A 16,288-nucleotide genomic window follows, 5' to 3' on the forward strand; every position below is an offset into this window, starting at 1 on the left:
AAATTTTTAGTCACTTATAAAATCTATTTGTTCTCTCAATACATAGACACACATACGGCTGTCCAACAAATACACAATTGCACCAAGTAGATCAACAGCCATGCAAGTTTAGTATGCAGTTCTATTTGTGCTTTTAGTAGAGACTCCCCTTCATAATGCTATACAAGATCTTTGTTATTAGCATAAGGTGTTTGTGCGAGTGCTACTGAGTCAAAGTGTTAATACACAATATTTTAGAATGTTTTCTTGGAAACCCAAATTAGCTTAATTTTAGAAATGCCTACTACTTTGTCTCTAAAATCTGTGGTGGCACTGAGTAAGAATCCTTACAAGAGCGTTTTATCGATTGGGTATCCATACACTAAGCTTTAGCTTTAGTACCGTTACTTGTATTCTATAACACATTGTGATTCATTTACATTTATAAAGGACCAGCTACCTTATTGATATAAGAGGCTGTATCCATGCAAGTATCACCGCTGAGTCCTTCTCCCTCAATCGGCGGTTAAAATGAGTCAATCACGGTGAGTATATGAGAACCTAGTAAGTGAAGACATCACAACTTCTAATATTCAGTTTTAAACAAAGATCACACTATAAGGAAAGATTATTTCCACTGAGAATTACCTTGGATGTATCTCCAACGAGTCTAAAAATTTCTTAATAATCTGGAACCAAGAACTCCTGCCATCTATGGTCTGCCAAAGATCCATAAGAACTCTACAGATCCCCCGATGAGACCAATAGTGAGCAGTATTGGATCTCTTCTAGAACCGATCAGTAAATATGTTGACCATTTCCTGCGCCCTATTGTTTGTGGGCTGCGCTCTTATGTGAGGGATTCCGCTCACATGATTTCTCTTGTTGAAGGAAAGCCTTTTTGTGGGGAGACTCAGTGTCTAGTTTCCCTAGACATTGAGTCTCTATATACCAACATCCCACAGCATGATACAGTAAATGTGATTCGAGAGGTTTTGACTGACCGAGACCTGGGTGGAGCCAATGCCGACTTTATTGTCAACTGCGTTAACCTGATTTTGAAAAATAACATCTTTCTGTTCAAAGACGAATATTTCAAACAGCTTAAAGGGACCAGCATGGGGGCCACCTGTGCTCCTAGTCTGGCCTGCTTGTATGTTGGCCAATTTGAAACCAGGCATATATACAATGAGATGGCCCCTTTTTTCGAAAATGTAGCGGGCTGGTACCGCTACATTGACGACATTTTCTTTATATGGGAAGGCTCCACAGAGGATCTGGAAACATTCCTAGAATGGCTAAATCTGGGAGACTCAAACCTGAGATTCACGTTCCACTTCAGTAGAACCAAGATTGACTTTTTGGATATTACAATCAAGGATGTCAATGGAGTTCTTGGAGTTGAACTGTTCACCAAACCTATGGCCAAGAACACTCTTCTTCACTTTTCAAGTTTTCATCCAAAATCTCAAAGGGATAGTATCCCCTTTAGCCAGTTTCTCCGCCTTCGGAGGAACTGTTCGGACTTACAAGATTTTTACAAACATGCCAATGACCTTAAGAGAAAATTTAGTGATAGAGGATACCCAAAAAAACTCTTGTCCCACTCTCTAAAACGCGCCAGGTTTTATGATCGTGATGCTCTGATTCACAAGCCTGCATTAAGTAAAGAGTTACCCAGCAAAGTGGTCTTTGTAAGCAAATTTTGCAACATGAGTAACCAAATTAAAAATGTTGTCAATAGAAACTGGCACATCCTAAACCATGAGGAAGAGGTCAAACTAGATAAACCTCTGTTTGCGTTCAAGAAAAATAACAACCTGCGAGATATCTTAGTACACACCTATCGTGAAGATAGATTTGATAATCAGCAAACCATATTAAACGATCGTGCATGCGGTAACTATAGGTGTGGTACCTGTAACATTTGCCCCCAGTGCCTGCAAACCAAAGAGATAAGGCATAATGGATACACTGTCAGAGCCAATACTCTTAATAACTGTAGGAGTAAGAATGTGGTCTACTTCCTCCAATGCCCTTGTGGGCTTGGATATGTGGGAGAGACAGGCAGAGAATTGCGGATTAGGCTACAAGAGCACAGATCAGCGATAAAAACAAGAAAAATAACTGCGCCGTTGGTGCCACACTTTCTTGAGCATGGACATGGAGAAAATGATTTCATGTGGTTCATCTTAGAAAAAATTAAAATTGACAGGAGAGGTGGCAATATCACCAATAAGCGAAAGGTACGTGAACAATGGTATATCTCCCATTTAAACACTGCACATAAAGGATTAAACTGCAGAGAAGAATGGGAACATTTGCTGGCAACAAGATAAGATACATCTAGCACACTGTATGTAAAACCCTGCGGGAAGTACTTTGATCCGTCTTTCCTTGTTGTTCAGGGACATAGGAGTAAGAGAAATTGCTCTTTTTGAAGTGTTATCTTTATTATACCATCTCATAGCCAAGACCATAGGCCTAATGGCACATGCATAATTCATTTTCATGTCAAACGAATTGAATTTTTGGCTTAGGTTGTCTTTAAGCAGACAGGAAGGAATTCAATAGTAACTAAGACATATTTTGGTGTGGCTCTTTCATAGAGTTCATGTCCCCGCAAAATTATGACTTAATACAATTCGGTGGATACGTCTTCTCCACTAGTATGATCCTTAAGATATGAGGGATCAAGGATAAACCATTTTAATAACTCTCGCGTATCGTATGGGTTGCTTCTGATCGAAATGGTAGCAGGTATATACCAAGAAACAAATAATAATAATCTTCACTAGGAGAATACCCTTTTATTTTAAAATGATGGCGATTGAAGGCCTATCGGTCCTCGTTTCGTTGTGGTTGAGACATTATTCTCGTTATAAATAGGGAATTGAACCCTTTCTTGATACTTCCAAGATGGCGGCGACGCTCGAGGCGAATTGAGCAGAGTAGATGTTGTGTCCGTGCTGCCCCGGAAGCAGTGTTCCTACTTTCATCTGTTTCCGTCAAGAGTCATACCGCATATATAGCCTTCGAGCTGTAATGGAGTTTAGCTGTATTGGCACAGAAGGCTGTTTATATACACCGTAACAGGCGAACGGAGGTAAGCTTTGATGAGAGATAGTCTGTTTTATTAAAGCAGAGATCATTTCGATTCGAACTGAAACTTTATTGTTCTCTCCGTAGTGCCGTTATTTTGCACCAAACCCTGGCTTTAATATAAATTTCAACCACTCTTGATGGTGAAGCAGGGAGAGAATCTTTTAAAGGTAAATGAGCAATGTTAAAAAACTTTTTCATTCAAACGGCGGTGTGTGCAGGTCCATTGGTCCTTCCTTTGCGCTTGTGTTTTCAAGAAAAAGCGCCCGCTTAAAATATAGGGCTTTGAATCCTTGTCTTGACACCTCCAATATGGCGGTGACAGTTACGAAGGTTTGGCCGGAGTGGGCAATGTGATATCTTGGAATTAATGTTCTCGTTAAGAGCCATATAGTATAGATACTCCTCGAGTTCTAACTAAGTTTGGTTGTATTGGCACAGAAGGTTGTTTGCACGCATTATAACAGTAAGACGGCGGTCAGTTTTGATGATAGGTAGCCTGAGTTATAATTTTTAGTGAGGGCTAAAATCTGTTTTGCTATAGCAAGGTATACTTCCATTCAAACTGAAACATAACTGTTTTCCCCATAGTGCTGTTACCGCGCATTGAACCCTAGCATGAACATATAATTTTCATGAACGTTGGATGGTGCAGCAGGAAACAAATAGAAGAAAGCGGCCTAAGGTAAAGGGAAAACAAACTTTTTTCTTAAAGCAAGCGCTGTTAAGCGTATCTGATAGATTCTACTAGATACTATTGATAGGGATTCCTATGGAGTGAGAGACACATTAAGCCTAGATAATATAGTGGGTTCTGACTAAGTTGGGGTAGTAATTAAATTACCCGTGAAAGAGCCATATATGAATGCCTAATGCTCTGAATAATCAAGAAGCGTTCGGTTTCTTTAGGACTAGGAATTTGAAATTGTATAAAAAGAATCTCCCATTATAATCCTGTGAGATCCAATTAGTATGCCAAAGACCTACTTATAACATATATGATAATGTATCAATCTAACTTGGAATTCATTCTCATTAAATAGGTGCTAAACCGCTTATGTGAGAGATATAAGGATATTACCCAATTAAAGAATCTTTTGTGTCGTGAAGTCTTCTTAGACTCGTTGGAGATACATCCAAGGTAATTCTCAGTGGAAATAATCTTTCCTTATAGTGTGATCTTTGTTTAAAACTGAATATTAGAAGTTGTGATGTCTTCACTTACTAGGTTCTCATATACTCACCGTGATTGACTCATTTTAACCGCCGATTGAGGGAGAAGGACTCAGCGGTGATACTTGCATGGATACAGCCTCTTATATCAATAAGGTAGCTGGTCCTTTATAAATGTAAATGAATCACAATGTGTTATAGAATACAAGTAACGGTACTAAAGCTAAAGCTTAGTGTATGGATACCCAATCGATAAAACGCTCTTGTAAGGATTCTTACTCAGTGCCACCACAGATTTTAGAGACAAAGTAGTAGGCATTTCTAAAATTAAGCTAATTTGGGTTTCCAAGAAAACATTCTAAAATATTGTGTATTAACACTTTGACTCAGTAGCACTCGCACAAACACCTTATGCTAATAACAAAGATCTTGTATAGCATTATAAAGGGGAGTCTCTACTAAAAGCACAAATAGAACTGCATACTAAACTTGCATGGCTGTTGATCTACTTGGTGCAATTGTGTATTTGTTGGACAGCCGTATGTGTGTCTATGTATTGAGAGAACAAATAGATTTTATAAGTGACTAAAAATTTGTTATGTTATGTTTTTTTCAGACTGTTGATTTTAATGTAACTACAATTGGGACTTTATGTTAATCTTTCCTGATGAAGGTGTTGGCCGAGAACTAATAGCCCACCGAAACGCGTCGATGCTCTAATACGAGGAAACCACACAAAATCTGTGATTATAATTCTTTGTGACATAATCATTGGGAAGTAATATTGACTAGGGTCACAATTAATGAATTGTTGGTTTGGTGATTCTCCTCTGTCAATAGGACTATTTTTGTCCTTTTTATGGTGTCCCTAACCTTACATTTTATGATATATTTTGTTTTCTTTGATGATGTTTCGTATTGTGTATTGATATGCTTATACTGTCATTGCTTCCTTAAATAGCCATATGACAATATATAATACTGTGTTTACAGCTTTTTTATGTATGAAATTGATAATAAATTATCTTGATGTAACAATTTTTTCTCTCAATTATTGTGACCACATCTGTGCTGTTCATTATCGCCATTGCAGTGTGAAAGGTACGTTGACTGTTAGGTATTGATTGCTTTGTATTAATGACAAGGAGGCTCTGTTTTTTGACTACGGTCATATTTGGTACCCCTCTCCTTTGTCTTTGGGGTCCCTCTCTCCTCTTTTGAGTGAATATGTGATGTTACAACACGTGGTGTTACCACGCGGTAGGTAACAATGCGATCGTTACATCGTCCGCGTAGTTACCACGTATGGCATTACATCGCAAGTCATTTCTACGACTTGCGCTAGATGGCACGCTTGACTTAGGAATAGTATAAATTATTATTCCTACTCCAGTTAGCGCAACAGCAGGGAAGGTGTTGGATTTAAAATCCAGCACATTCCCTGGTGCTGCACGCCACCTAGCGCAAGTCGTTGAAACGACTTGTGATGTAATGCCAGCCGTGGTAACAACGCGGACGATGTAATGTCCGTGTTATCTACCCGCATGGTATAAACGCTGTCTCCCGTTGCCTGTCACTTCAAGAATATAATATTAATGTAAGGATAATAAGGAATATGTATGTGATCCCTAATCCTATTAGTATTTCATACACTGAGTGTATCTTTCTTTTTATTTCAGTTGTTGCTCTATCCTCTTGAAAACTGCCCCCGCTACAAGGAACTCTTGAAAGAAACCTTAAAATCAACGCAATTTCAAACGTTAATCGAACCCTACCAGGTAAGTGGCTTATAGGAATATGACATGACTCAGTTTCTTCATGTCTAGATGATGTCGCGGTAGCTTTACCTAAGCATGAGTCGATTCGTACTCATACATTTCAATCTTCTTGCAATGCCTGTTGGCGATGATAGAAGAGGAGCTCCGCATCGAGTAACCCAGAACTGCCAAACTGAGATAATACAGTACACAAATCAAAGCATTGCATGTTTGACTGTCTGCCAGGTTCCTTCTGTGGTACAGGGCTATAGGTGAAAATTAAAAATGTATGTGGCAAACAATGGTGTTCCAATATGTAGGATTAATAATGCACCATATATAGGACGTTAAGACTCAATTGAGGGCTTCATGGAAAAAGCAGGTTTTTAATTTTTTCTGGAATTGAAGGAAGGCTAAGCATTGGTGTACTGTGGAATGAGCTCTTCCTAGGAGGGATTCATGGGATTCAAGACTCAGTCTGCCACACAGGCCATTTCTAAATAGGGACGGAGCAAGGCAGAAGGCTATCCATACATTTAAAGTACAAAAGGAGGCTCCCTTTTAGACCCAGTCTTGTGTGTTAAAGCAGATGATCTTGAAATGGATCCTCTTTTTCAAGAGGAGACAGCAAACTGCTCTGTGTGTGAAGTTCAGGGGGTTCTATTAAGGTTTTGATGACTGTATCATTTTATTTCTGCAGATGCAAGAATTTGATATTTTAGTCATCCAGTCGGGTAGTGGTCACAGAAGTTGACGAAGGGTGGTAGTTTGTCATCAAACTGAGTTTAAACATTGTGGATTCGATGTCTGATGATTTGAGGCTTGAAGGAAAGATATTGATTGAAAATCTTCTCAAGCGTCTTAGCTCTGGGGACAACACGTTGTGTGGCTAGAGCACTGTGCTTAGTTGGGTGAAAAGGTTGAGTCGAAAGGCGGGTTGCATTCACAAATGTTCTTGGGAGTTTGCTCATTCAAATACAGTCAACTTTAATCTATTTTAAAATGTATTTGATCCAAGGAGGGAACAAGTAGAAGGCCTTCGAGTCAACTATAAGGGCTAAGTATTTGTCAGAATCATTTACAAATTAGTCATAATTTACACTGAGATTAGAGAAGAGAATTGAGGGCTATGCAAGCTGTCTCCCGTGATCCCTGCTTAGGCCCGCATTATGAATGTCTTGGCCAGATTTGGCAATATTATCCCACCTGTTAAAATCCAAATTCCCTCAGGGAATGGAATTTAACAGGTGCAATACTTGGCACCTATTTCAAGTTAGCTCCTGTAAAATGTGGCATAATATACATATGTGGGTGCTTTCTGCACTAAAGTCTACACGCACTGGCATTTAGCTGGCACTTTCCCGCAATAAAGTTCAGCAGGTTTGACCAGCCCAAATGTGTACAGGGAAAGTTTTGGGGAGGATGCAGGGGGATGCAGTAAGTACTGCAAAACTTGTCATTCTGACCTCAATGCAATTGGGCGTTTGCACAGGGTTTGGAAAAGAGAGGGACAAATGTAATGAGGGCCTTAGTGTCCGAAGTTCAGGAAAGATACAAGCCATGTGTGTGCCATATGATGATCTTGGTGGCTTTATACAGTTCGGTGAATAGGCTTTTGTGGTCAGCTGTTTCAAAGTTGGCTTCCAGATCCTGGAGCATTAGGGTGGGGACAGCCCCTCTGTCAGAGTTCCTTTCCTGCCACATCCCTGTAGGGAACTGGATTGATATCTAAGGGGGGGACAAGGACTCAGTCTTGATATGAACTGTGTGGCTGATCCCCCAACACAGTTAAACAATCTAATGACTAACACGACAACAATATGAAAGATTATCAGTAGATACAAAACATTTCTCAAACAATGTTCTCTAAAAGACAACACATGAAGCTTTAACCTGGCACAAAAAAGGAAGCCCGTCTAATGGAGGGGTGAGGAAATATGCAAAACACACAAGTCTGAATGTTTAATGCACTTAAAGCACTTTTGATGTATGAACTACACTACAAAAGTGACTTGGCTATACTTTTTAAATAATGGCCACCAGAGGCAATAGTGCCCACATTTTTAACAGGGTCCTGTTACATGCCATGGCCAGCAGTGCACACCATTCTTCAGTTGTCAGAGAAAAAATGTATGTCCCTTTTAAACACAGTCATCCTCACTTGCAGCCGGTGTTTCAAAATATCCTATTGATAGTAAATGGCACAATCTTCAGAAGTCATACCAAAAGGTTATGTGACTCTTATCCTGATGCTCCAAACTTTCCCAACATCTGGGTATTCTTTTTGGAGGTTCAAACCTACAGATTTGATTGTGACATTGGCGTTTCAGCTTTCTCTCATGAGGAACACAGGAAAATGTCCAGTCCCTCTGGACCTGTTCCTCTTCTCCACGAGGATTAGATCAGCCACATTGACATATCAGTGATAAGCTCTGAGCTCCCTCGTTTTATCGTGGGGTGCAATGGAACAGCTCTCCTGGCTCTGGGAATGGCTCTTCAAAGATGAAATGCAAGAGAGAGCAGGGATCAGTCAGTTCTACCACATTCCTCTCTAGGGAAATCAACTATTCTTTCACACAAGGATCTTATTAGCGTCCCTGTTCCAGGCAGCATTCAGTTTTCCAGGTGGCGAATAAGCGTCTTTATAGTAGTAATCCAGCAGTGATTGGTGGTGACCCCTAAACCTATCACCCTAAAATTCTGATATTATCGAGACCTCTTTTTTGCAGCACGATTTGTGTTTTTTGGCCAAGGTTTTGTAAATAAACACAACTTCACGATGCAGAAGAAAGGCTCCAACCTTCTGAGCTCCATGCGGTCACTAAACTCACCATTGGTATCTTCCCGTCGAATCAGGTGCCATCCTGTTCCCATCAGAAGAAAACTCCTTCAAACTGATCCTCTTCCTGCTGCCTCCCTCAGCAGCCTGTCAGTGCTCAGGGGTTTAAACTGCAAAAACAACAGTTGATGGACAGAATGCAGAACAATGTCATACATTCACCTAAACTGGGGTGGCATGGTGAGCAAAAGAATGATGGATTTAACCCAGATCTCTTGCCAGGGGGTGAATGTTTTGATTTGTTCTGCATTCCGTCCATCAATTGTGTGTCTTTTGCTATCTTGCCCTAAGTGCGCCAGGTATGCCCAGACGTGGGTCCTGGGCTCACTGTGCCACTGGAATCAAGCTATCCTGGCTGAAGAGTGGTGAAACCCCGAAACTGGTCCTAGGATGCTTGTTTCCGGTCCAGGAAGGACCTGGCTTGGCAGTTTGGGCTGGACTGTTCCCATGAGGCACAGGGTCAAGACTAATTTGCATATGGCTGGGTCCAAACTGGGGTGGCATGGTGAGCAAAAGAATGATGAATTTAACCCAGATCTCTTGACTGGGGGTGAATGTTTTGATTTGTTCAACATTCCGTCCATCAATTGTGTGTCTTTAGGGGTTTAATCTGGCAGCAATGTAAGGTATTCATTTAGAGGTTGGTGGAGTGAGAGCTCCACTGTAAGTGGATGGAGCTTCTATTCCACCAAACTCATGGCGTCCCTGCCCATTTAAAGATGGATGAACTGCTAGGGTTCCAACAGTGGAGCTGCACCTGCTCTTGACTCAGCGATCAACCTATTAAGGACATGGTGGCTCTCACTGCTTCTACCATACAGGTCCACCACATGAGGCGTGTGGACCCTAAGCAAGGAAAAGAAACAGTGGTGCCCCATGCACTGGGAGACAACTCTTGCTGCATCAGGGCCATCTTTTTTTTACAAACAAACAAAAAAGAGAAGGCTAAGCAAGTGGAAAAAAATTGCCTCCCACTTGGCATTTGGTGTCCCTTCAGTGCTTCTGCTGATAAGATGAATGCACCGAAGGCGTTAAAATCCCTACCTGTTGACCTGTAGATATAATGAGTGGTCCCCTGTCCAATTAGAGGAGGCCAGGGCCTGTGCGGGCCTGGAGGTCTGGTGTCCAAATGACCCTGTAAGTCCATGAAAATATAAATATCCAGGGGAACAGCCAAAAAAGTAGATTTTTCTGGCTTACCTATAACACTTCCATGAAATTCTTGTAGAAGCCCAGGGTGGGGGAGGAGGTGGATTTGAATTCGAAATAAATGATTTATTTATGGTACTTATACTTTTTATATGCTCTTATTTTTGTATTTCAGGATTTTATTCAGAAGGTTTCCAATGACACGGGGCATCCCGTGAACGTCTTGATCAATGCAGGCAAGCTGTGGGTTGTGTATGACACTTTACTTTGTGAGGTATGACATATGTGATATCGCTGCAATGTTGACCTTACTAAATTAAAATAAAACTTCAGAATTCATTGTGGAGTTGGAGTTAATTCAACACCGTGTTTAATTTATTGTTGGGTGGTAATAAAAAGTTCTCTGATTTCAGGAGTAAGTGTTAAGCCCTAGAAAAGCCGCTGACATTTCCGCCATCATCCGATCACTACGGAGTAGGACATTTAACCGTTTGCGATTGCACATGAACTAAATTTAGGGGCATTACCTTCACATTTTGCATTTGTTCGCACTGATTCCTATTACCAGATGAATGTACCGACGTTTATTTTACCACAGTCTTCCAAATACTGTTCTCAGATTAATTGGTACAATCAAGATTGAGTTAATTTACTTAAACACAAAAAAAACTCTCCATAAGCTACCTGGATGATACACCTCCCTTAAAAATGTAAATATAAGATGAGGCATAAGTATGCACTAATCAAGCAATGTAATCTAACCAAATAAATGGTACGGTACATGTTTAGGTATGGAAATAATATGGAGAAATGTCAATTATTGGTAAAGATTAGGTGAATGTAGTGAGAGAGATGTGGCCCCTCGTTCCTTGTTCCTTCACATTTATGGACTTAGCCATCTATGTATATCCTCTTTGAGCTAACGGCGAGGCATAAGAAATGGGTATGGTTGTTATTGTAAAGCATTTGTGGTTCATAACAAAAAGAAAACTAAAATAGAAATAAAAAAGCAAAAATGAAATGTAGCAAGAGAAGGATTGCAAACATATAGGGGCAGATTTACGTTCCCTGGCGCATCCCTGCAAATCAGCAGAGATGCGCCAGGGAAGATGCGTCACGCACGTTTGCCCTTCCGCCACCGCAGGTGCACCGCATTTATAATGCTGTGCATCGTGGCGCAAGGACAAGCAGATGCGTGGCGCATCTGCCGGCGTAAGGTTGGCGCAGTGCTGAAGTTGTGCTCCAACCTGCCCTATCCCTAACATGGTGCATCAAGCCTTACGCCTGCTCGAAGCAGGCGTAAGGATTTGACGCACCAGCGTCGGAAAAGTGACTGCGTGAAATCTTGTAGATTTCACTGCGTTACTTTTCCAAGGCTTTTTCCGACATAACGCCCACTCTGCATACATTAAACCTGACGCAGGTTTAATGTGGCACAGGGCTTTAAAACGTGACACATCTCCCTAGATGCGTCACGTTTTAAATCTGTCGCAGCATGGCGCTAGCTTTGCGCCGCCGCTGTGTCACAAAAGTGACGCAACGGCGGTGCAAAAGTGGCGCACGGGGCTTGTAAATCTGGCCCATAGTGTTTACATTTCCGGTACAATAAAGACGATAAGCTAGTAAAGTAAAATTCGAACCTCTTTCAACCGTACCTCTACCTGCGCTGAATTAGCAAAGCGAGCGTGCTGTTGCCTCCAAGAAGAGTTTCTCTCATCCTTTTTTACGTGTCCATCCCTCACCCCACCAGCCACACATTCATCTTTCCCTCACCCATCCATCCATTCTTTCACTCTTCCTTCCATCCGTTATCCATCCACCATCCCATCCATTCATTGATTTGTTCACCTGTCAAACACTACCTTCCTTCTGGCGGTCCACCCATCCTTTCTCCCTTCCATCTATCCACCAACCCATCCATCCACCCATCATCCATCCATTCATCCTTTTATTACTCTTTCCGTGCATCTTTTCACCCATCCATTCTTCATAACGTCCATCCTTTCATCATTCTATTCATTATGTCAGCCTTGCATCTATCCATCTTTACCAAATCCATTCTTCCTTTCCTCCACCCTTCTAAGCATCCATCATGTCAACATTTCTTTCTTTCATCATGCTTTCCTTCCTTTCAACCTTTCTCACATCCTTCCTTTCATTAGTTCTTTGTCTTCCTTCCAACCTTCCTTCTTTCCTTTTCCCATTCCTTTTTACACCGATTTTCTAAACACCATTTTTTCTTATCTCCCCTTCTTATTTTCCTTTCTTATCTTTCCCTTTCACCTGTGCTCTTTTTATTTGCCTGTCTTTTTCTGTCTCTTTTGCTTTACTTACATCATTCGGTAGCCCTATGCTCTCACCCATTATTCCCTTACAATCTTATTTGGGTGGCCCATAAAAAATTAATTAAAGCTTTAGTGGCCCACTTGCAATCCCTGCTGTGGCTGCCATAGTGAGTCGCTGATGCAAAGTGACCAATGCCGTGCCACAATGGGCAGATCATGCCACATTTCCAGGATAAAAATGTAAAAAAAAAAAACAGTGTACTTATGGAGACAGTTATTGTAATTTAGGGACTTCAAGAAGTCTTATTCTTCTCAGGTTAAAGAGGCCTGAATGTTTGTGAATAAGATAATGTATTAGCTACGACTTAAGCAACAAGAAAAATATGTTTACTACCTCAACTGCAGGACGCAACAGTAGCACCTTCTTATCTCTTGTACACTGCCAGACATAAGAGTGAGTCCTTCCTGTGGCCACTATCCTGCTTAACACTTAGGGCCTTATTGTGACTACGGCAATTCATCGGCACCGCCGCACCAGCGGTCCAACCGCCCCATTACAACTTTGGTGGTCAGACCGCTTTGGCACCGCCGCAACCGCCAGGGATCAGAGACCCCTGGTGGTGTTGCGGTGGTCTTGAGCCCGCAATATGCTTGGAGGGGCCTCTGAGGCACCGCCAAGCATATTATGAGTTTCCTCACTGCCACACTTTTCATGGTGGTGCGACTGCCATGAACAGTGTGGTGGTGAGGAAACAAAGGGTTGCCTCTGCGCCATTGGGTGCATGCAGGGTGGCACATGTTGTGCCCTACTGCCTGCATGCACCCCCACTTCCTGCAGGTCCCTGTGGAACTGCCATAGCGGTGCCTTTTTCAAAGGCACCGCCGTGGGACTGTCAAAGAACTGTCTGCCAGAGACTTTAAAAGTCGTTCTGTGGCGGGCGATTGTTATCGTTATGGCAGTCGGAGCGGTGCGGCGGCGTGGCGGCCCTGCTCCGAGACTGCCAAAGTCATAATAAGGCCCTTAGGAATACCACTTGGAAGCAACACAAGAAGAGAGGCGTCCCACAACCAAGGGGACAGGACACCTGATCAGAGTGTGCAGTCAAAAAACTTTTTCTTTGGGTTCAATATTACACACTCATAAACACGCAGGATCATTTAATCACTCTCCCCTATTGCAATCGTTTAACAATCTCTTATCTCTCAAATCCAAACACAATTTTGTGCCACAGAAGTATCAGATTGTGATGAGCTTTAATATCATATGTAACAAAACACAGCCAATTTTATATAATTATGAAATTATATGACATAGCTCATCTTGTTGTCTCACGTCTCATGTCTGAGCATACCCGTCCCACTCGGGGTGACAAATGCAAAAAGAACTGTTGATGGACAGAATGCAGAACAATGTCATACATTCACTCCAGTACAGTTGCAGTTCGGGCTGGACTGTTCCCATGAGGCACAGGGTCAAGACTGATTTGCATATGGCCAGGTTTAAACTGGGGTGGCATGGTGAGCAAAAGAATGATGAATTTAACCCAGATCTCTTGACTGGGGGTGAATGTTTTGATTTGTTCTGCATTCCGTCCATCAATTGTGTGTCTTTTGCTTTCTCGCCCTCAGTGCACCAGGTATGCCCAGACGTGGGTCCTGGGCTCACTGTGCCAATGGAATCAAGCTATCCTGGCTGATGACGGCTGATAGCCAGAAACCGGTCCTAGGATGCTTGATTCCGGTCCAGGGAAGACATTGCTTGGCAGTTCGGGCTGGACTGTTCCCATGAGGCACAGGGTCAAGACTGATTTGCATATGGCCATGTAATGTAATGTAATGTAATGTAAAAGTGCATTTATAAAGCGCGAACTGTCACTCCGTGAGGAGCCTCCTGGCGCTGAACATGTCTAAACTGGGGTGGTGTAGTGGGCAAAAGAACGATGGATTTAACCCAGATCTCTTGACTGGGGGAGAATGTCTGCATTGTCAGCATTCCGTCCATCATTTGGTTGTTGTAACGCTTTTCGCCCTATGTGGGATGGGTATTCCCAGACGTGGGACCCGTGCTCACTACGCCACTGGAGTCAAGCTATCCTGGCTGATGACGGCTGATAGCCAGAAACCGGTCCTAGGATGCTTGATTCCGGTCCAGGGAAGACATGGCTTGGCAGTTCGGGCTGGACTGTTCCCATGAGGCACAGGGTCAAGACTGATTTGCATATGGCCATGTCTAAACTGGGGTGGTGTAGTGGGCAAAAGAACGATGGATTTAACCCAGATCTCTTGACTGGGGGAGAATGTCTGCATTGTCAGCATTCCGTCCATCATTTGTTTGTTGTAACGCTTTTCGCCCTATGTGGGATGGGTATTCCCAGACGTGGGACCCGTGCTCACTACGCCACTGGAGTCAAGCTATCCTGGCTGATGACGGCTGATAGCCAGAAACCGGTCCTAGGATGCTTGATTCCGGTCCAGGGAAGACATGGCTTGGCAGTTCGGGCTGGACTGTTCCCATGAGGCACAGGGTCAAGACTGATTTGCATATGGCCATGTCTAAACTGGGGTGGTGTAGTGGGCAAAAGAACGATGGATTTAACCCAGATCTCTTGACTGGGGGAGAATGTCTGCATTGTCAGCATTCCGTCCATCATTTGTTTGTTGTAACGCTTCTCGCCCTATGTGGGATGGGTATTCCCAGACGTGGGACCCGTGCTCACTACGCCACTGGAGTCAAGCTATCCTGGCTGATGACGGCTGATAGCCAGAAACCGGTCCTAGGATGCTTGATTCCGGTCCAGGGAAGACATGGCTTGGCAGTTCGGGGTGGACTGTTCCCATGAGGCACAGGGTCAAGACTGATTTGCATATGGCCATGTCTAAACTGGGGTGGTGTAGTGGGCAAAAGAACGATGGATTTAACCCAGATCTCTTGACTGGGGGAGAATGTCTGCATTGTCAGCATTCCGTCCATCATTTGTTTGTTGTAACGCTTTTCGCCCTATGTGGGATGGGTATTCCCAGACGTGGGACCCGTGCTCACTACGCCACTGGAGTCAAGCTATCCTGGCTGATGACGGCTGATAGCCAGAAACCGGTCCTAGGATGCTTGATTCTGGTCCAGGGAAGACATGGCTTGGCAGTTCGGGCTGGACTGTTCCCATGAGGCACAGGGTCAAGACTGATTTGCATATGGCCATGTCTAAACTGGGGTGGTGTAGTGGGCAAAAGAACGATGGATTTAACCCAGATCTCTTGACTGGGGGAGAATGTCTGCATTGTCAGCATTCCGTCCATCATTTATTTGGTTGTTGTAACGCTTTTCGCCCTATGTGGGATGGGTATTCCCAGACGTGGGACCCGTGCTCACTACGCCACTGGAGTCAAGCTATCCTGGCTGATGACGGCTGATAGCCAGAAACCGGTCCTAGGATGCTTGATTCCGGTCCAGGGAAGACATGGCTTGGCAGTTCGGGCTGGACTGTTCCCATGAGGCACAGGGTCAAGACTGATTTGCATATGGCCATGTCTAAACTGGGGTGGTGTAGTGGGCAAAAGAACGATGGATTTAACCCAGATCTCTTGACTGGGGGAGAATGTCTGCATTGTCGGCATTCCGTCCATCATTTGGTTGTTGTAACGCTTTTCGCCCTATGTGGGATGGGTATTCCCAGACGTGGGACCCGTGCTCACTACGCCACTGGAGTCAAGCTATCCTGGCTGATGACGGCTGATAGCCAGAAACCGGTCCTAGGATGCTTGATTCCGGTCCAGGGAAGACATGGCTTGGCAGTTCGGGCTGGACTGTTCCCATGAGGCACAGGGTCAAGACTGATTTGCATATGGCCATGTCTAAACTGGGGTGGTGTAGTGGGCAAAAGAACGATGGATTTAACCCAGATCTCTTGACTGGGGGAGAATGTCTGCATTGTCAGCATTCCGTCCATCATTTGTTTGTTGTAACGCTACGGCAATTCATCGGCACCGCCGCACCAGCGGTCCAACCG

At 43.2% G+C, this 16,288-nt stretch overlaps 1 protein-coding gene across 3 annotated transcripts in view; it reads left to right on the forward strand.

The window, feature by feature from the left end:
* The window catches only part of ACP3 (acid phosphatase 3), a 319,800-nt gene that overhangs the window by 204,238 nt on the left and 99,274 nt on the right, over positions 1 to 16,288 (forward strand). For all 3 annotated transcript variants that reach the window (XM_085630667.1, XM_085630668.1, XM_085630666.1), the window contains exons 5-6: positions 5,934 to 6,032; positions 10,175 to 10,273. In XM_085630667.1, the coding sequence (XP_085486793.1) occupies positions 5,934 to 6,032; positions 10,175 to 10,273 (198 nt within the window). The remainder of the gene's footprint in view (positions 1 to 5,933; positions 6,033 to 10,174; positions 10,274 to 16,288) is intronic.

The sequence above is a fragment of the Triturus cristatus genome, chromosome 10 (assembly GCF_964204655.1).
Source record: "Triturus cristatus chromosome 10, aTriCri1.1, whole genome shotgun sequence".
NCBI lineage: Eukaryota > Metazoa > Chordata > Amphibia > Caudata > Salamandridae > Triturus > Triturus cristatus.